This window comes from Haliaeetus albicilla, chromosome 3, assembly GCF_947461875.1.
Source record: "Haliaeetus albicilla chromosome 3, bHalAlb1.1, whole genome shotgun sequence".
In the NCBI taxonomy this organism is placed as follows: Eukaryota; Metazoa; Chordata; class Aves; order Accipitriformes; family Accipitridae; genus Haliaeetus; species Haliaeetus albicilla.
The window spans coordinates 40,788,954-40,809,064 of NC_091485.1; the positions used below are offsets into that span (position 1 = coordinate 40,788,954).

Genomic DNA, 20,111 nt, shown 5'->3' on the forward strand with positions numbered 1-20,111 from the left:
CGTGGCGGGATCCCCGCACGGACAGGAGTGAGGTTGCAGTGTCCTCTAGTGGAGCGTGGGCTGAAGGGCAGGTACCAGAGGGTTTGGGGAGAGCATACTTGGATTCCTTTCTGCTAACGATTTCTACAAAAGAAAGCGGTCTAAAGGAGCCGTTATTTTAAATGGAACAAGTGTTTTCTTCTATCTGCCCAGCTGTGAAAGTGAAGTTCTGTAGCTACAGCAATACCAGCGGACCCGGATTTCAGACTTCGTTCAAGAGCAGGCTCTGTTCTCCTGCTCTCTAGCTAGAATGCTAGACCGAGGAATGAAAGAAAGATGGGTCCTTACAACAGGAAGATAGTGAAGTCGTTTGAGAAATACAAAAATCTGAAGATGCTGCACAGATGTCTATGAAATAAGAAAATAATGTCAGCATAATTCAAAATACTTCCTGATTTAAAGCCTCCCCCACCCTGGACGTGAACAAGAATCCCTGGTATTCTTTGTACATTCAATCACAATATCGTCTGTCTTGAGTTGTCTCATTGTTCAGACTAAATGCTGCCTTGATATGATTTCTTCCATTTGTTTAGTATGTTCTAAGGAACTTCACAGTGTGTACAGGCAGACCTCTGCTGAAAGCTCTACATGTCACAGACTGCAAGGGGGATTCTCGGACTGGCGAATGTTCCCCCAAGTGATATTTTCGAGGGGGGATACCTGCCCTGTGCCTTGGAAAGAGAAGGTGTTGCTGGGGCACCAGCAAGGGCTGAGTGGGGATTGCAACTGGGGGAAGTGACCTGGGGAGAGAAAGTGGGGAAAGGATGGAAATATCTGAAGGAAGCATCAGGAAAAGTCTGTTATGCTTTCCTCCTTTACAACATTCTTACACCTCTTCCCTCCTCCAAATCTGCCTTAGCACTCCTCTGACTAGAGCAGGGAAAGACTCATGATGATGAGACATTGCTAAGGGAATGACTAATTCAGGCCTCAGTTTTTAGATGACACTTGGATTAGATGCTTCTATATTCCACTCTTTCAGTCACTTGATTAATAAGTAGTATCATCAGAGGCTGTTAAAATGCCAGAAATTGTACCATCTGAGCCTATGAATCTTTCTGCATTATTTTATTAAAGAGTAATATGGTTATAAATCAGAAAGATGCTTTGAAACTAGGGGCTTCCTCTTCAGGAAGATGAATGTCTTCATTGACTTGACTGGGAAGCCTTTTTTCACCTGACAGCAAGCAACCGCTGAGATGGTTTAGGACAGAGCGGTTTGAATGAAGAGTTGAATGAGGCTCACTCTCTGCACTTCTAAAAGATTCTTGCAGGAAAGGTTCAGTGTGAGTCTCTCACAGACAGTAACATAAAAACTGCAGTAGAAATTACACTACCTGACAAAGGCAGTACTTTCTTAAAGCTCCCATTTTATTCTGCTGCATGAATTGTTATTAACTGCTATGTGACAAAGGTGCGCTCAGCATAGGTGTGACAAATGGAAATGCCCTGCAACTGATTTATACAAGCTGAGTTATGTATTTCTAGGGCTCTGTGTGTGTGGTTTTGCTAGACAAAACATGCTTTGGTGTGGTATTGACTGTTGGTTTCATCAGCTTGATTGGGGACAAGTGCATTTAACAAAAGAAGTAAGAAGTGTAAGGTCTTCCAGGCTGAGCCCAAACACATGTATTCTTGTACATAACATTTAAAAAACCTCAAAGAGTTAATTGTCTAAGTTAATCTGACTCATATACACAGTAACTAAAAGAGCTGTAACCTTACTAAGCTCAGAGCTTTCCAGGGGTAAAAGTGGCACAATAAATCTCACTGTAGCTCTACAATGCAGCGAGTTTTTTGGTGGTCTGTGACTTGTACACATAAATACAAATGATGTGTGTGTCGAAGTATATATATACATAGATACATATAGATACATACACACTGATATATGATGGATTCTTGTCCTTCTACTGCCTACCTTTAAAAAGGAAAATGTGTTCTCCTTTTAAAAAGTCATTTTTATTCTAAAGCATAAGTCAAATGTCACATGCCAATTTGCAGGTGGTGACCTTGTTTCACAGTACTGAATGGTTTAATTTTCTAAAGTGGTTTCTAATCCTGTGGTTTCTGATTTTTTGAGTGTCTCTTTCTAAATATCTGATTTCTGAGATACTGATTTTATTTGGAGATATAAATGCTAACTGTGGTATTAGGTCAGACTAGCATGAAATGCAAATCTTGAAGCAATTGAAATTTCATGCTACTCATGAAATTGTGGGCTCCAACATATCAAAAAAATCATTAAATAAGTTTCTGTAAAGGCAGAGAAAAAATAGGCTGTTTTTACCGAACAGCTTTCTTGTTCTTTGGAATATGTTTTTTGTTCATGCCATGGGTCATATAGATATGTATATGCAACTGGGAATGTTTCTTTCTTCTGATTCAGGGTACAAACCCCGATTTGTTCACACTCGCCAAACCCGGTCCTTGTCTGTGGAATTTGAAGGTGAAATTTATGACATAAATCTGGAAGAGGAAGAACTGCAGCTGTTAAAGACCAAAAGTATCACCAAACGTCACAATGCTGAAAATGAGGAAGAAGCAGAGGAAACCGATGGTGCTCCTGCTGACACAATGATCGCTGACGGCACTGATGCTATAGGTCAACCCAACTCAGTCAGAGTGACACACAAGTATGATTGCTTTTTCTGTTTGGGTTTTTTTCTTCTTAAAATGAAATTGACTTCATTTTCTAACTGTATTCTCTCTCTCTCTGTTTTTTTTATGATTTTATAGTTAGAATATTTAAGAACTCAAAACTATCGTTGTAGATTTTAGATAAACGTGAGTTGTATTTATTAGTAGATGGAATCTTTTAACATTACTATGTGTATTTTAAAGGGAGGCATCTAGTTTAGGTTTTCTGAGGAGTAGGCACCTCCAGAGGGAGATTCATCCACTGTATTGAAACATGTATCTGATGATGGATTAATCACCCTGTGAAGCTGATACTCCTGCTGTTCTTTATAAAGTCTAGGAGACCAGCTTAGTGTAGAGGCCTAAATTTGAGATGACTGAATCCCACTCTAAATGAGGACAGATTAGGTCAGTTACATCACCTTTCTTAACGTTTAGTTGCTTGCAGCCCCTAACATTAGCTAAAATACATTAGACCTGTTTATCCCTGAAAAGACCCGCAATCATTTTTCCAGCCTGGAAGATGCTTAGATTTCAATTTTTAACCCTATGCTAAATCTGAATGAAAAGGCAAAAATCTCAAATATTTTTTGGTTTAAAAAAGCTAATATGATTGATCTGAAAAGACAGGCAGATGCAGGCAACAAAAATCTTCAATTTTATCCTTTTCAGGTGTTTAAAATATAAATAGCATTTCTCTCTTTTATTTTATTCTTCTTTTTTTTTAACATCAAGGAAAACATAAGAGTTAATTTTGAATAAGTAAAAATTATCCTTTTTTTTTTACATTGATAATTTCCAACTGTGGCATTAATAAAGCCTTAAACAGCTTTCTGGAAGAGTTATTATTTCTCCACAAAGTGTTTTGACTTTTACTGAATACAGTATTGCTTTCAGAATTCTTTAAGTGAAGAAAAAAACATAATGGGATAACATGAGAAGAGATAAGCATCTAAATCTTCCTTTCAGCTATTCTTCTCAAAAATTAAAAGAAGGGTTCTCATGCAGCAGGACCCAAGAAAGGTTGTGTCTATAAAATTGGAATATTTCCATAATTAAGGAATTTCTGTTTGTCAGCATGGAGGTTTTGAAAGTCCAGCCTGTAGTCTGCTGGATTTTCTATCTCAGTCCACCTCCTTGGCTTTCCACGTGGTTTTTTTTCTCTTGGTAGAGTTGGTTTTTTCGTACACTGGTATAAATGTTTTTGTCATTGCACCGCTTTTTTTTTAACCACTTATTTGAACACTTTGCTCTAACTTTGATTCTTATTGATCTTTATTGATTATATTGATCTTTAACCCACTGACTGTTTGTTCTGTTCTTGACTGTTTTGCATACTTGGAAGATGAGGTACATTCACGTGGCAAGAGGAATATATTTCTCAGCAGCTGGTGGTTAAATAAGAAATGGCACATTTGGTTAACAAGAGGCCTTAAATGCTGAACAGATTTTTATTTCAGTTTCAATTTCATTTCTAATTGGATTAAGAATCTCCAAGATGGCATTATCATTGCATATTTGCTTAGCAGGCCCAGATCATCTGTCATAGATGAGGAGGTTTTTTATTTTATTTTGCAGAGAAAACAGATTGAAGCAATTATTTATATTAGTGAGTCAACATGAGAAGACCTTGTAGAGTTTATTTATTTCTTAATGGAGTATAACAAAGAATTTATTAGGAATGTTAGATGAAAGAGAAGAAACTGGTAGGCAATTGGGAAACCACTGACCTTCTTTCTCCTATTTGTTAAACTCATGTCTACAGATGTTTTATTCTTCCAAATGACACTATACACTGTGAGAGGGAGCTGTACCAGTCTGCCAGAGCCTGGAAGGACCACAAGGCTTACATTGATAAGGAGGTAAGAGGTATTTTAAAATCTGAGTGAAGTCTTTGCACTGCTACCTTTTCAAAGAGTAATTCTGACTCGGAAATATTCTCTGCAGATTGAAGCTCTCCAAGACAAGATTAAGAATTTGAGGGAAGTTAGAGGACACCTAAAAAGAAGAAAACCAGATGAATGTGATTGTAGTAAACAGAGGTAAGAGAGATGGCATTCGATACTGAAAGCTATACCGATTGCTAAGACTTACACATTTTCCAAGTTTTTTGAGAAAGAACATAAGCTTTATTGATATTTATACTTTTTTTATATATCTCTATATATAATATATATCAAAATATATATTTTTTATTTATATTTATAACCACTGTAGGTACTCATTTTAGCTAGATCCCTTTTAAGAGCAGAAGCTACTGTGAATCAAAAGAAGATAACTGTTAAAATTTTAAGATTAAATATGTTTGTATTCTACTAATGTATTTGAATCCAGCTGGAGTTCTGCTGTAATCTAGCATAGGATCACTTACACAGATATAACTTCTTTAAATGAAGTGAAAATTGTAACTCAGTCTGTGTAGTTCCTTAAGAAAATGTCAAAGATGGTATGTTTCTGGTTTGGTTTTGTGTTGAAAATGTTTCATGACTTGATAATTCCTGATAATTTTTCCTGTAGCTATTACAACAAAGAGAAAGGCGTAAAGGCCCAAGAGAAACTCAAGAGCCATCTTCATCCCTTCAAGTAAGATTGTTATTATCCTCTCACTTTCTCAGCTGGCTTTTTGGTGACTGGAGAAATATAATTTTGGGGGATTGGGGTTTTTTTGTGGAGAGGGGAGGGGAGGAGGTGAGGGAAAGAAAAGGTCACATAGAGCAAGCTCTCACAAGAAACCTTCAGTAGTTTTGGACAGACTTGTGAAAGTTTATGGATAAAATTTTTTAAACCTATTGATAAAAAATGGATTAAATTAGTCATTTCAGAAGCTGATTGACCTCACGATTGTTAAAAAGATCCAGTTAAACCTAAATGCAACAGTGCATCATTTCTCATGCTTACTAAGAGAACACCTCGTCATAACAGCTGGGGTGGAAACTGAGCTCGAAGAAGGGCATATTCTCATCCTCTCATCTTTAAAAAAGCCAGAAAGATGTAAAAACTGCTAGTGCTGTTTTTAACCAAGTAGAGACTGTTGTCTGTCAGCCATGCCCAACTTTCTTTCGGAACAGAGAAGCAGCCCAGGAAGTGGATGGCAAACTGCAGCTGTTCAAAGAGAACCGGAGAAGGAAGAAAGAAAGGAAGGGGAAAAAGCGCCAGAAGAAAGGAGATGAGTGTAGCCTTCCTGGACTGACGTGTTTTACCCACGACAACAACCATTGGCAAACAGCACCATTCTGGAACTGTAAGTCCTATGTCCACATGCAGATGTGATCTGGGTTATTCTGCTCTGTTCCAGAGTTTGCACTTCATGCAATCAGAGCATTATTTTGAAGAACTGGCACTTAGTAATGCTGCTGCTGCTGTTATTCTGAAGTACGAAGGAAGAATGTCACTTGAGTATGCTTGTAATTGTTGCATTACTTATTTATACAAAATTATCACAGGAGGCTCGATGCTAAACACTACAGAAATGAAAAGGCCCATTGGCCTCTAAAACATAGACTTTCGTACCCAGCCACTGACATTTGTGTCATGTCTTGGTGATCAAGTTGACCAAATATTTCATAAGAATTTTAATTGGGTTTCTTGTTATTAATAACAACCTTATTCTTCCAATTGTCACAAATCCCTCTGGGACTTACCTTTAACATTGTCCTAAACTTCAGCACATAAAAAGTCTACTTTAATTTTATCATTTTGATTTCAAAGTGTATCATAAACAACATACCTTATTGTGAAGAAAATACAGATACTTTCCCTCATGAATTCTTCCCATTATTCCATTTTTTTGTATTTTAAAAGAATTTAAAAGTCACAACTGTGGAATGCTCACTTGGTGTATAAGATCAAAACATTATAGCTAGAAAATATTTTAAGTTCCTTTGAACTTCAGGGTATATAGATAACCATCCTATTGAGGCATGCTTCAACATTTCTTGGTATTCAGCATTAACAGAACAACACCTTTCTCATCTTTGGTGGTGGAGGAAAAGTGATTAAAAACTTTACTTTCAAAAACTTCAAGATCAAATGATGATTAAGGTACAACATATTTGACTCCAAGAAGAAAATTTGCTAAAAGCAATTTTTCATTCAGAGAAAGACATTGTCTCCTAGTGATAATCTGTTCTGATTGTACTAGGACTTCTGCTAATACACTTTTTATATTTTAAGATGTTCCTAAAGTAGTCATATGCATGATTTTTGTTTTAATGACAACAATGAAATTGGCTTATCACTTTTTAACTGTGGAGTAACAAACAGTTATGAAAAGTGTTCTCATATTGCTCTGCATTCTGGAAATGCTCCATTAACACTTGTGGGGTAAAAAAAATTCCCTTTGACGCAGTCCATAACTTAAAGAAGAGCTAATGTATTATAATACCATTACTATTTTTATGAAGTTTGTTCAAGACATTGATACTGTTGAAGCTAGTCACAGTACTAATAACAAATCTAAATAAATCTAAATAAAAATCTAAGACAATATTAATATTTTATTATTGGAATTAAGAGACATTCTTCTACAGCAAAAATTTGTTAGCAGTTTGAAAATTTAGAGATACCTTTCCCACAGCCTTTTCTGCTGGAAGACCAAGATTATAGACAAGATATAGCCACGTCTCCTCTATGGCTGCTCCCATCACTGTGACACCTGGATCCAGGTGTCTTCAATCTGGAGTGGAAACCTGCTCTAGGTTTCCCCAGGTTGCAAAGGGAAAACAAGGTGTAACCCAGTTACACTGCTTGAGACTGTCCTACAGAAGCCTGACTGAATGATTCAATTTCCGTCTTATTTGTGTATCAAGTAAACGAAATGAGGGATTGCAGTTCAAAATAATAGTTAAGTGGCTACCTTAGGAAATCTCAAGCCAGTAAGAGAGAGCTGCTTTTAATGAGGCATAGGATTACCTGCTGGCCTTCCTTCCCACCTTGCTTCTTCCATCTTTCCTGCATTCAAGGTGCCAGGCAAGCTCCCTACTTGCAAACCCATTTCTTCTTTGCCTAATCTCTCTCACTTGCCTCATTCCCATACACTGCCTCGCACTTTCTTGACTGCCTTGTCATTTCCATTTCAGTTATGATATCAACCAGCAATTTGAGCTTCCTCTGTAGTGCTTACGCTTCTGTAATTTTCTCTTGTACTTGTATCTCAGAGGCTCTACTAGGTTAAGGTTACTCACTGTTGGGGGAGATGGTACCCTTACATATAGTAAACAATTCCAGTGAATCTTGTTGTATACAAACCTTAAGGATTAGGATTTGTGCTGTTGTTTTGTAAAGTTTGAATTCTGCTCCATCCCAATAAACCGTATATAACTCGGAACAGAATATGCCTCATTAACTATAAGGTTCACTATCTTCTGCTTTCTTTAAGTGTCTGTGAAAATTACGTTAGCAACATTTATTCTGTTTTAGATGAGAATCTAACATTATTCAACTAGATTTTTTTTTTAAATTGATCTAGAATTTAAGTACATGAAGATCTATAGAAGTTTCACTAGTAGAAGAAACACATTATTTTCAACTGAAAACTAATAACTTGTTTCTTTAATTGCAGTGGGCTCTTTCTGTGCTTGCACAAGCTCGAATAACAACACTTACTGGTGTTTGCGAACAGTTAATGACACCCACAATTTCCTCTTTTGTGAGTTTGCGACTGGATTCTTGGAATATTTTGATATGAACACTGATCCCTACCAGGTAAACCCCATTCCCTGTTACAAAATGTTGTACACCAGACTCCTCTAGGTTTGTTTTATTTCTGCTAACAAGTATTTTTTCCCTCAATTCCTCTTTTTCTCAGCTGACAAATACAGTACACACAGTGGAAAGAGGCATTTTGAATCAATTACACATACAGCTAATGGAACTGCGAAGTTGTCAAGGTTATAAGCAGTGCAATCCGAGGCCAAAGGGACTTGAAACAGGTACAAGAAAAATAGAAGTGTTTATTTCCAGTTTATTTGGGTTTTTTTTCATCTGCTTAAGTACTAATTGTATCCATGAAGTGTCACTCTCCTAAGTCTTGCTCTGAATAGTTTGGAATGATCCACATACACCATCTTGCATAACCGCATGACCAGGAAGCTTCTTTGCAAGTTTGCACAGGTTATTCTAGACAGATATTGATGGCAAACAACATTTGGCAGAAATTTTGCAGAAAGGTTATCATGTTATTTGCGCTAAGCAATAACAAACATATGCAGATCTTTCATAGTCACAACTTTTTTCTCTGTTGCAGGGTTTATTCGGTTAGTTTTTGCCTCCCAGTAGCAGGTGAGGTATTAAATCCTGTGTTTATTCCAATTGCTGTCTGTCTATATGAACAACCTCAGACTCTACAACACAACTGAGACTTAACATTGCAGACTTCTAATCAGCAGTAGTGCCCTTGATTTTTGAGGAAAGCAGTATTTCTTTACAACAGTCTCTGAGTAGAAAAATAGCTGGTATTCATACTTCATAACTCTGGAATTCATTGCACTTAAATTTGGTTGATTGAATATTGTGATTTTTTTTACAGGAATACTCCCTTCTACATGATTTGTGGTGTTGCATCTTTTTATCTCTTTCTTCAGCTACAAATGTTTCTCTTTTTTACAATATCTAATTGTTTGGGGGTTTTATTATTTTTGAAAAACTGTGGTTTTTCAGTTCTTTTATATAAAACTTCCAGGAAATCTTTGTTGGACTGCAGCTCTGTCTTTATTTAACACAGTACATTTCTTTTTAGGGATTAGATGCTGTGCATGGAAAACTACATTGTGAATGGTTTTACAAGTTCTAAACACTAACAAAAGTTACTCTTGTATTTTCCTATATCAGGAAATAAAGATGGAGGAAGCTATGATCCACACAGGTATCCACACTTTTTTATTCTCCTCAGCAGCTTCTTTCCAAATAATTGCATGACTCCAGTCCATTTCAACTAATGTCTGTATCCTGCCATATTGCACACAGCATAGCTTTTGATGCATGCATTTTCTAACTACTTTACACTGAACTTGGCTATTGTTTTTTAGATCTACCATTCTGCATTTAACGTAGCTCATTGTCATAGCAAGACTTCATACAGCTCATATTCCATGCCTGTATTTCTTAGATGTTTACACCGGGAAAATGGCACAAAAAGAATCACTTCTTTTGAGTTGTTTTCCTGTTGTTGGGTTGATTTTTAATGGGTTGGGGTTTTTTTCTGGTTTTATTTAGGAAGTCTGTACAGCTGCTTTTTAAACGTAAACCGAATGTGCTTAAAAAGATTTCTGAGGTATAGGTATCCAAACAGCCTGATCGAACCTATGCAAGTAAAGTAAAATCTTCTCATTGGCTTTAAGAAATGTTGGCAGATGCTGCTTTAAGCAAAAACAGTGCTCAATGTGAGCAGCATGTGCTCAGAAGCTAGCAGGAGGCAGGTCAATATAAGTATGGCAGAAAGATGAGACCCCTTTGGGTAGGGGAACAGATGCTTTCAGACCAGATCACACACACATGAAATGAAATTTCTTAAAAAAATTGTAATGTTTGAACTGAGGAAGGGCACCAGGTGAGGTTTTTTTATACCTAATGCATGAAGCTGAGGAATACATGAAAGACTGATGTTCGCAAGTATACTTATCATACCTACATGTTTATCATGCAGAGCCCAGTTTCTCCTGGTGGAGGAACTAGTCAAACATAAAGCAAAAGCCTGAAGATACTGAAAAAACTCAGGTCTTAACAGTACTGCACTTGCTGTTCATTGAGCAATACTTGTACTCAGGGTAAAAAACAGATTAAAGTCTGTCAAGTGTCATATTTAGACTTGGTATCTTCTCATGGTATATCAATTTTATACATTTTCTTCTCCATGCGCTTTGGTGGATTAGCTCCTGATACACATTGTTTACCTGAGATGTAAACTGGGTCCAAGGAGTATACAAGTCTACATAAAACTTTTTTTCACAGGGCCTTCTTAAAAGAACCTTGTCGCTAGCTCCCGGCAGCGAGGGAACAATTAAGATAATGTATTTCAATGTTTTATAGATCTCCAATTTAAGCAGCTAATTTTTCCTTGCAGCCAATTTTGTATTTTCTCACTTGAGTAGTTTTGGGATCTAGGAAAATGATAAGCTTTTGTTTGGTTATGTCCCAGTTGTTTGCATTGCTCATTACAGCTTGGTGGGAACTGGTTACTACAATGATAGAAAATAATCCCTGTAATTATGCTTTTAAATCTTTCATTAGAAGACGTCTTTGTAAGCATTCCTCATTTTAACTACATATCTAACAGAAACGGCATTTTTGAATTGTAGGATTGCATGAAATAGTAGAGCACACAGGATTAATCTTTAAATTATATCTTGCTACTCTCTTTAGTAATTGAAACATTTTAACGTCAATAAGTGTTATGCTACTGGGATAAATAGCAGGTATAGTATAACACAAGTGATTTTGCTTTATGCCATTACATTCCAGACACCCAGTTTCTCAATATGCACAGGTGCCTGGGCTCAATATTTTGGTTCAATCCCCATCTTGGTGGAAATTGGTTTTCTTTTCTAAAAGAAAAAATGTTTTAAATTAACAAAAACCATTTATCAGGAATCATTAAAATGATCTCTTAGAGGATCCTTTTCTGGATGCCTGCAGAGAAACCAGCGGAATAAGGAAGGGAAAGCCCTATGCTGCTAAGTCATCTGAACTACCCCTTAAGCTTCCTTCAGATCATGTAGTTCATCCACTCAGACCTGTTTCCAGCTCAAAATGTCCTGAGTTAGTACAGCATTACAGGTGTTACAACACTGAGACAACAGGCCTGTATGGAAACAGCCAGTACAGTGCTGTTTGCTTAACACATAGGAAGAGAGCTTCAATGGGGAAGAATTCATGTCCTTTGAGGGACAGAACAACTCTGCAGACATGGTTGATAAATGGATGTGGGAACTGCACACTCCTCTCTCCTGTCCTGCTTGTCTGAGGTGTTTCAAAGCCACCAAGATGATTGTGCCGACTTGTCTTCAGTCTCAGTGGAGATATATCCAGATCCCTTATTAGTTTTTAGGCAGCGCAGCCACGGATGGCATCATGGGACTCCAGGGTATGATAATTGGAGATTGAAGCTTAGCTAATGCTTGATTTTTAAAAATTGGAAGATGTTTTACTGTGAACAGTTAGCAACAAATTTTCCCCTTTTTGGGTCTATGACATAGCTGAGAGATTCCAAAGTATTGATCAAGGAAACCACTGCCATGCTGTTACTCAAATGCAACTCATCTGCACTTTCCCATTTCACACCTATTTATAATGAGATTTCTTACAGGGGAAAACCTTTTCTTGCCTCTCTCCTTCCCACTGTATGCTTTGATTTCAGTGGTAAACTTTTTGTGCTTACTGGTAAGTTGTGGAATTAAGCTGTGAGGTGACTCAGTCAACCAACACACAGCCAGCTCTAGGACCTTAAGACTTTGCTTTCCTCTTTGTTTAACGTGTATGAATACAAGTTACCTCTCTCTCATGTGTTCAAACAAGTTACTTTTTTCTGCTTGACGTGAAGATCATTCAACAATTCACAGTGCCTTCTCAGCTGTGAAACTCCTCCGAGACTGCAGACACAGTGCCACCTTTAGAGGGGAAAAGATAGACCCAGCATGAAGGTCCATGTAGCTCTGACTCAGCCCTTGAGCTATTTTGTAGGAATACAGCAAACTGCTTGCTGACCTTACTTCTCTGCAGCACAGCCTCTTTGCCCGGCTGCTGAAGCTGATGAGAAACCCTGCTCCTCTTCGCTTGTCCCCAGACTCCTCCGCTGCCCACCCTGCCATCCCAGCTAGCTCAGCTCAACCCTCTGTCCCACTGCCTGGTCCTCTGGACCCAAAGGCACCTTTCTGGCTCCCGCTTTGCCCCGCACTGCCCTGGTCCATCCCCAAACCTGTTACTGGTCAAACAGCAGCACTCCTGTTTCAGTTCGTGCCATCGCATACCAAACCACTTTGGCCACTGACCCTGCAGCAGTTTGTTTTCCTATACAGGCTCTGATTTGGCAAAGAAAAAAAATATGAAACTATCAATACAAATAATAACAGTGCAAAATTTAAATGTTGTCGCATTTGCAGTGTGGTTAGTATCTTAGAGGGTTTGGTGACTAAATTCCTCAAAAATGCATCCCTTCCTATGATGTTTTCTAGGGCCCTTTATGCCTCTAAGCACTGGAATAGTAAGACTTCTTTCTTGAAACCTCTGCAGTATTTAATTATTTTTTGTTTCAGGAAACAAACTTTCCATAATTTGTCTTACGAAGATGGCTTTCATGTGGCCGTGCCATGATCTCATTTCTCTTGTCTACTTCAGGAAAAGAAAGAAGGAAGACACGCTCTCATAGCTGTCCTATCGGATCCAAAAAGCTTGTGTCGCCTCCTGTAATAGGGAGTTTGCCAAGTGTTTGCAAAAAAAAATTTCTATAACTTGCTTTAAAAAAAAATAATTAAATTTTACATTATAAAATATTTGCAGCTGTTGTATTAAGTGAAGAAATATCAATTAAGATTAAAGATGCAGGTGTTTCCAAGTAAGGAAAGCGGTCTCCTTTTGTGCAGAATAAGGCCTCTTATCATAAGAAAAATCTCAAGTTTTTTTCTGACCATAATGGTATTTTTCTGACCTTCCATGTGATGGACTAAATAGTGGAGAAATTCTTTCCACTGCGAAATCCCAAGCTAGTAAAGAAGCAAAGAATATAAGCTATGGTAGATAGAAGTTATATCTTCTGTTTTACTCGAACAATGAGAAAGGCCAAGTTAAAATGCAAACATATTAATGGAGATGCCAAGAACCTACTCTAGGGATGAAGGGTTCAATATAAAGAAATATTTGTGCTCAGTTCACACTGTTGGACTATAGCCACTTGAACTTCCAAGGTAATTGCTATTAGCTTACCTGCCTCTGCAGTTTTAAGAAAGAAAGTAAGTCATCTCAGTGAACTAATTACCAAATGTTGCCTACAACATCATTTGTAAGGACAAATTTGTCACTTTCCCTGACAGGCTTTTGCATCACCTGATTAGTTTTTCCTTGTAGCCCACTTAGTTGATAAAATCTTTGGACTGAACACAGTCTGCACAGTGAATTAAATGACATAGTGGTGTTCAGTGTTACTTGTCAATACAAAATTTCACACTACATTTGATAATCTGGGTCGCTATAATCACTGTAGTGAATTTTAAAAATCTTTTAGAAATGGGTTTCCTCATGTCTTTGCTTTTTCTGGCTGTGATCAATATAAAATGCAGCTCCATTGCTACTTAGACTCACATGTATGCCTTTTATTCAAACCTATTATTTGATAAAGCTGTTAGACATTTTCTTTGAAAGCTTTTTTTTTAATTTTAATTTTAAACCTCTTTAGGAGGTTCTATATCTGTGTATATTTTAACACTATTTTACAGAGTGGTGCAGTCCTATAGATTAATTCACACCAAGTTTTTACAGCTTTTATGTCTCCTAATTGCTTCCTGTAAATTAAAAAGAATGTTTACAAAGTTAATAAAATACTAACTTTGACTACCATTTACTAAATAAAATGTGGTTGGTTGGTTTGTAGACCATATGTCTTGAGCTACCCAGACAACAAATTCCTGTGGGCATTGTTGAAGTTCAGGTCACTAGTGGCTTTCAGAGTTAGTCCCATCCCTTATACTTAACCATTGTTTGTTTATTCCATATTTCGGTGAGTGTTCAGGAAAGGCAAATGGATTATTCATGTATTGAAGCAACTTTAATGCCTTGAAATATCAGAGGAAAGATTTCTCTCTGACCGTCACCACAGAGCTCTGTTAGACTAGATTTTGCTCTTTTTTACTCAGTCCAAGGATGTGGCAGACGACAGGGAGCTTCTTGCTGTGTGTTCAGCAGGAGCTGTGAACACACCTGAGTCCAGAATCATTAATATGATGACCGAAGATGTGGAGCATCTTACATTTTGAGCTACATACATTATGAATAGTGGTGCTTTCAAGCAAATTGGAGTAGAAATACATGTGGAAGCTTTGGTTGCTCTTTTAAGCTGGTGTTCACCATTAGGCTTTATTCTTTCTTTCAACAGAGGACAGTTATGGGACGGATGGGAAGGCTAACCTGCCCAATTTCACTGGCGACATCGACTGGCAAGGACTGGAAGACTTGTACAGTGTGAATGAAAGTGTATATGAATACAGATACAACTATAGACTTAGTCTGGCTGACTGGACTAATTACTTGAAGGATGTAGATAGAATGTTTGCACTGCTGAACAGTTACTACCAGCAAAATAAAACAGACAAGGCTAACACTGCTCGAAGCAACGGGGACGGGGACGAATCATCCACGCCGTTTACCTTGGTGGAAATGACTTCTGCTGAAGAATCGAGCGGCCTGCCTGCAGAAGAGTTGCAGCTTATCGTGCCAACAGACTTTGCAGCCCTCGCTTTGAGCACAGTGAATTTAAGTCAGGAGAGGAAACTTGAATTAAACAATGATATTCCTGAGAAAAGTAGTTTGAATGATGCACACTGGAGAAATAATCACCAAGCTGAAAAATGGATGGAGGATAAAGAATCGGAGCGTTTTGATATGGATTTCAGTGGAAACGGTTTGATAGAGTTGGAGTCACGGCATAGCTTCATGCTACAACCCATCAGCATTCCTCAAAAAGACACTCATCAGGACAGTGACACTGTGGAAGATATATTTGAAGATCAAATATATCTTCCCATGAGGTCCAATGAACCCCTCATTCATCAGGCTGTAAACGTATCCATCAGGGATCCATCTATCAGTACCCAGAAAACAGGAACTTTCTTGAAAAAAACGGAACAGAGTCTTGCAGGGGAAACTTCACAGATCCTAAATGTAGAAGGCAGTGCCTCAGCTCCACTCTCCTTGGATTAGATCAAGTTGTAAACCATTAAATAAGTTCTCCATTTTCTTACTAGTGAACTAATAAAGGTAATCTCGACAACTGACATTCCATGTTTATTGTAGATACATTTTGCAGCTAAATTGAGCCCAGTTCAGTATTTGTCTGTGTGCATTTTTTTTATTCACACGCACATACTTTCACAGTAATTCTCCCCACTGGGAAGAAAGATTTCCAGTTTTTAATGAAAAGAAACAGTGTTAACTTTCAAATGCAGTAGCACATTCTCCGACAGCTAAAAATTATTTCTTTGAAGAGGATGTTCAAGCTACGTCCTCTATTTCCAGATGATCCCACCATGAATGAATGTTTCAGTCCACCCAATCTGTCTGCATAATGTCTTATTCATAAATTATTTTAACCACTGGAAATTCCTAATGTCACACTTTTAAGTAAAATGCACTTTTAAAATCTGTATGCCATACCATTTATGAATCTAACGCCTTACATGTTCTTAGTTTGCTCATTGTTTCATGTAATTGTGAAACCAATAAATAGATTGACAGGAAAGAGGTAAACAGCATGGATTGTGGAAACAGACTCTTTGAATATTATTTTAGCAAAAATATTGCATGTTTTTGTTACTTTAATTACTCTCAGAAAGGTATGGCTAATGATTGTTAACTGTAGGAGGATTTGTTTAAATTGGATTGTTTCCCTATATGTTGATATTGTCAGTATTAAAAACCCATGAGGTTTTTTGACTTTTTTTTTTTTTTTGCTGGTACTGGTAGAAAGGTTTACATCAATACATATATGCATTTGTCACCACATCTGATTTTTATTATCCTGCACAATATCTTGAAAGCATTATTATCATTTTGAGACTTCAATTTTTTTTTTTTGAACAGGCATTAAAGGGAATGATAAAATCATCTTAGATTTACATTATTTTAGATACAAAAGGCACATGAGGTAAAAAATAGTAGTTTAGATAATTTCTGTTGTTGTATTCTAAATTTTTTCTTGAACTTTACCAAACATTAAATTTTATAAAGTATAATACAAAAATGACTTTGAAAATCTGTATTACTCAAAACTTAATATCCTCCCTTGCTTTTTTATAAATTTCTAAATAATTAGCACAACAACAACAAAAGAGAATTACCTCAAACAGATGTAATTCCATAGTGTCCAATTCACAGGTGTGTTTCCTATCTGTTACATGTTATTTAGTGTAGTGAGTATTTTTTTGCTATTGCAAGCACTGCAGGCTAAACTTACATTCATTTCATTGTATTTTAAGTTGAAACTTTTTAAAAAGGAGATTCTTTTAGTAGGATTTTAATAATTTTAAGAAGCAGTCTTTTTGATGGACTCTGTAAATATGTTAAAATTACTAGCTCTTTATCTGATGTATGTGTCATGGGCTGATTGATAGAAAAACATATTTATGGTCATGAATGATGCTATTTGTACATAGGTTTTAAGTTACTAGGATACAGACTGTGTTTTTAAATCTTGTATAATATTTCTGTGATACTTTTATAGTACAATTCTGGCTTCAGGAAAGTCTAGAAGCAATATTTCTTGAAATAAAAAGTGTTTTACTTTACCTGCTTCAGAGACGTCCAGATGATCCAGTTTTCCTCCTAATTAAGATCTATTTTAAAACTATGTTAACAGTTTCAGTTTTAAGAATCCATCCACATTTAAAGCAACGGGTAATGAAATAACACACTACATTCTGTTAGTTATAAATTATTCCTGGAGATGTGAATAATATATATTTTTTGTTTAAGACATGCTGTGAATTTTTTATTATTTTTTTTTAAATTCCCAATTCATCCCATCCTTTCTTCCTTGAAGTCAACGCACTGAGCTGCACAACCAGCGGTTCCCAGAAGTAAAGCAATGGTACATGGTGCCTTCCCCTGCTTTGCCGCTTTCCCTCCTCCCTGCAGAGCTCACCCTCTGACAGCAAAGCGCAGCAGACGGGACACAGAGGGCTTAACGAGAGGGGACCACAGGTCTTTAGTCAGGAGGAGTATCTCCTTGCACAACAGTCATCACAAAAGGGAATTAGATTTCAAGGTAAACTCTCTCTTACTTGCACTCTATGTTCATTCGGTGGCTGGTGAACAAGATTAGCTTCATAGCTAAAACCAGCCTCTGAAGCTATGCTTCTTGAACTCTTCTTTCTTCTACACAGTCCTTGGACACCGATGCTTCTGCAGGCATGAAGCTACAGGTGGTGTTTGTGGGAATCAGGAAAGGGGATCAATGGTTAACCTCAGTGTCCAAAAATCAGTCATCGCAATGCTAGATAGACCCCTAAGAGATGTCCACCCCTGGAAAGCACACTGGCAAACACCGCATGTATTTCAAAACAGGGTGCCGATCAGCCTGAGCCAGCAAGTTTGGGAGAACCTGAAGGACAAAGGCAACTTGAAGCAAGGTCCCATACAACTACCTCTCATATCTTTGTGCAGGGAATTATCCAGTACTGACCACGTGCCCTCCATAGTCTGAAAGTGCATTTCTTTGAAAGAAACAAGCAAGATACTTTCTTCTCTCTTAACACATGGGTAGAGACAGAGAAGGGAATGGTGCAATAGTGTGGTCCGTCCATTCACCCCACTCGTCCTTCTTTCTTACTTGAGAGTTTAAAGTATTCAGGAAATGGAAGAGATTGCGTCTTCCTCAGCTTGAAAGTGGTCAACCTTCCTTCTTCCAGGACAGTGCTCTGTCTTCTAAACTATCAGAAGCTTAGATAGTGCCCTATCTTCTAAACTAGGTGGGAGCCTTTTTTATAGCTCTTTTATACAAGTGTGGAGGGGAAAAAAAAAAAATAAAAGAGAGACTCATTCTGTAGCTAAGAGGTACAGAAAGCAATGAGCTCTGATTCTTGCTCTCTGGAAACATGCATCAAATATAAAACCAGACCAAAAGAAAGAGGCCAAAGGCTGTCATATCCCTAAGCAGGTGTCCTAAGCAGTGTGTTGCTATCCCAATACATTTTGCATTTCTTTCTGTGCAGTACTTCTTGTCCCATAGCTGAAGCCGTTGAGTCCATGAGCAGCACACGCTGTGACTGTCAGGAAGCTCTTATAGGCATCACAGTTGCAGGCTCAGGAGGAAAATGAATGCCTAAATCTGACTTCATGGGCAAGTGCTCCTCACAGCAGGCAAGGAGAGAGCCAAAAGGATGACCTTCCTGGCTTTTTCTGATCTGCAACTCAGTGCCAGGTGTGTCTTTTTTGAAAGGCAGTACATAGTTATCGGCTTTCTGAAGAAGGCCTGGAGCTGGACAGAAACACCTTTAAGGCTTGCACATCTTTGGGAGGTGTCAACGTTATTTGAAACGCTTCCTCTGGGATTTCAAAGGCGGCAGCCAGTACTGCCCTCACACCCTTGGACTGTGTGAGACCTCTTACCAACTTAAAGCCTCCAAGAAAAGCAAAAATGGATAATGCTTTGTTTCCAGACCTTCAGACATGAGTTAGTTGCTGTTATGAGTAGGTAAATCCTTTTGGTCCTGAAGTGTTAATGCACACAAATAGGAAAAAAAAGAAAAAAAAAATAAACTAAGGCTCTTGGGCAACATTTGGATCATAACATCATTCTGGAGTTCAGGTTTATGTGACAGCTGAGTGCAGGGTTCTTCAGAGTGCAGGTCTGGGCAGAGACACCCCCCCCACTCTCCCCACCAAAATCCCTTTAGATGCCTGCAGCTGTCTACACTGGCAGTCACTGAAGCACAGTACAAGAGGATCTGTGTGGTGAAACAGTTGGGGCCGAAAAGCCAAGAGCTGCAGCAGCCCTGTTCAGGGAGGATGCGCTCAGGACCCATCTCGAGGCCTGAGCACCCATGTGTGGCTGGTGCCCACTAGGTGCAATGCTGTAATGAAACCTCCTCCCTTTGTTTCAGCAAAAAGCAATCCAGTTTCTGTGCTGTGACACCATTTTTCAGTGCGAACCAATGTGCACTAAGTGGGGTACAAGCTGGAGAGTCATTTAAAAAACATATGTCGCACCTGAAGGGATGCAATGACAGTCTGAGCCACCTGGGAGCTGCCTGGGGTAATTTTACTCCCACTCTGGCAGCAGATGTCAGTGCAGAGCCACACAACAGTGCATCTCCTCGGCCCCTGCACCACCCCGTTGTGCTGCCAACCCCTGCCAAGGTAGCTGATTTATTCAGTTTTCAACTAGCAGTGTTACCCTTGATGTGCTAGAAATCTACTGATGATAATTTCATCCACAGCACATTCCTTGGTTTAACAATTCTAGTCTTGGACGCTAGGGACATTCAGGGGGATCTGCAAGACGCTTTTTTGTGAGGTTATTTATATGTGTTGGAAAGGAAAACAGATAAGTCTTACTTTGAACTTAGAAGTCAGAGAGGATGTGGAACCCACAGATTTCTCTGCCGTCCGTGAAACTGTAGCTCCTCCCTGGTTGCACACATTGGCTGAATCTGCGCTGCTGGCTGAGGGCTTGAATCTGGTAGGTGCTGTGCATACCACCGCAGTTTCCGACTGTGGTCTGAAACCAAATG

At 38.2% G+C, this 20,111-nt stretch overlaps 1 protein-coding gene across 8 annotated transcripts in view; it reads left to right on the plus strand.

The window, feature by feature from the left end:
- The window catches only part of SULF1 (sulfatase 1), a 124,863-nt gene extending 107,510 nt beyond the window's left edge, over positions 1 to 17,353 (plus strand). For 5 of the 8 annotated variants that reach the window (XM_069779494.1, XM_069779491.1, XM_069779495.1 and 2 more), the window contains 8 exons: positions 2,429 to 2,675; positions 4,445 to 4,541; positions 4,627 to 4,721; positions 5,197 to 5,262; positions 5,748 to 5,920; positions 8,240 to 8,382; positions 8,486 to 8,609; positions 14,759 to 17,353. In XM_069779494.1, the coding sequence (XP_069635595.1) occupies positions 2,429 to 2,675; positions 4,445 to 4,541; positions 4,627 to 4,721; positions 5,197 to 5,262; positions 5,748 to 5,920; positions 8,240 to 8,382; positions 8,486 to 8,609; positions 14,759 to 15,582 (1,769 nt within the window). In that variant the 3' untranslated portion in view covers positions 15,583 to 17,353. Of the gene's footprint in view, positions 1 to 2,428; positions 2,676 to 4,444; positions 4,542 to 4,626; positions 4,722 to 5,196; positions 5,263 to 5,747; positions 5,921 to 8,239; positions 8,383 to 8,485; positions 8,610 to 9,507; positions 12,907 to 12,926; positions 14,043 to 14,758 lie in introns of those variants that run through there. The other 3 variants (XM_069779498.1, XM_069779499.1, XM_069779497.1) reach the window with 3 other exon arrangements.
- The last annotated feature ends 2,758 nt before the right edge of the window (positions 17,354 to 20,111 follow it).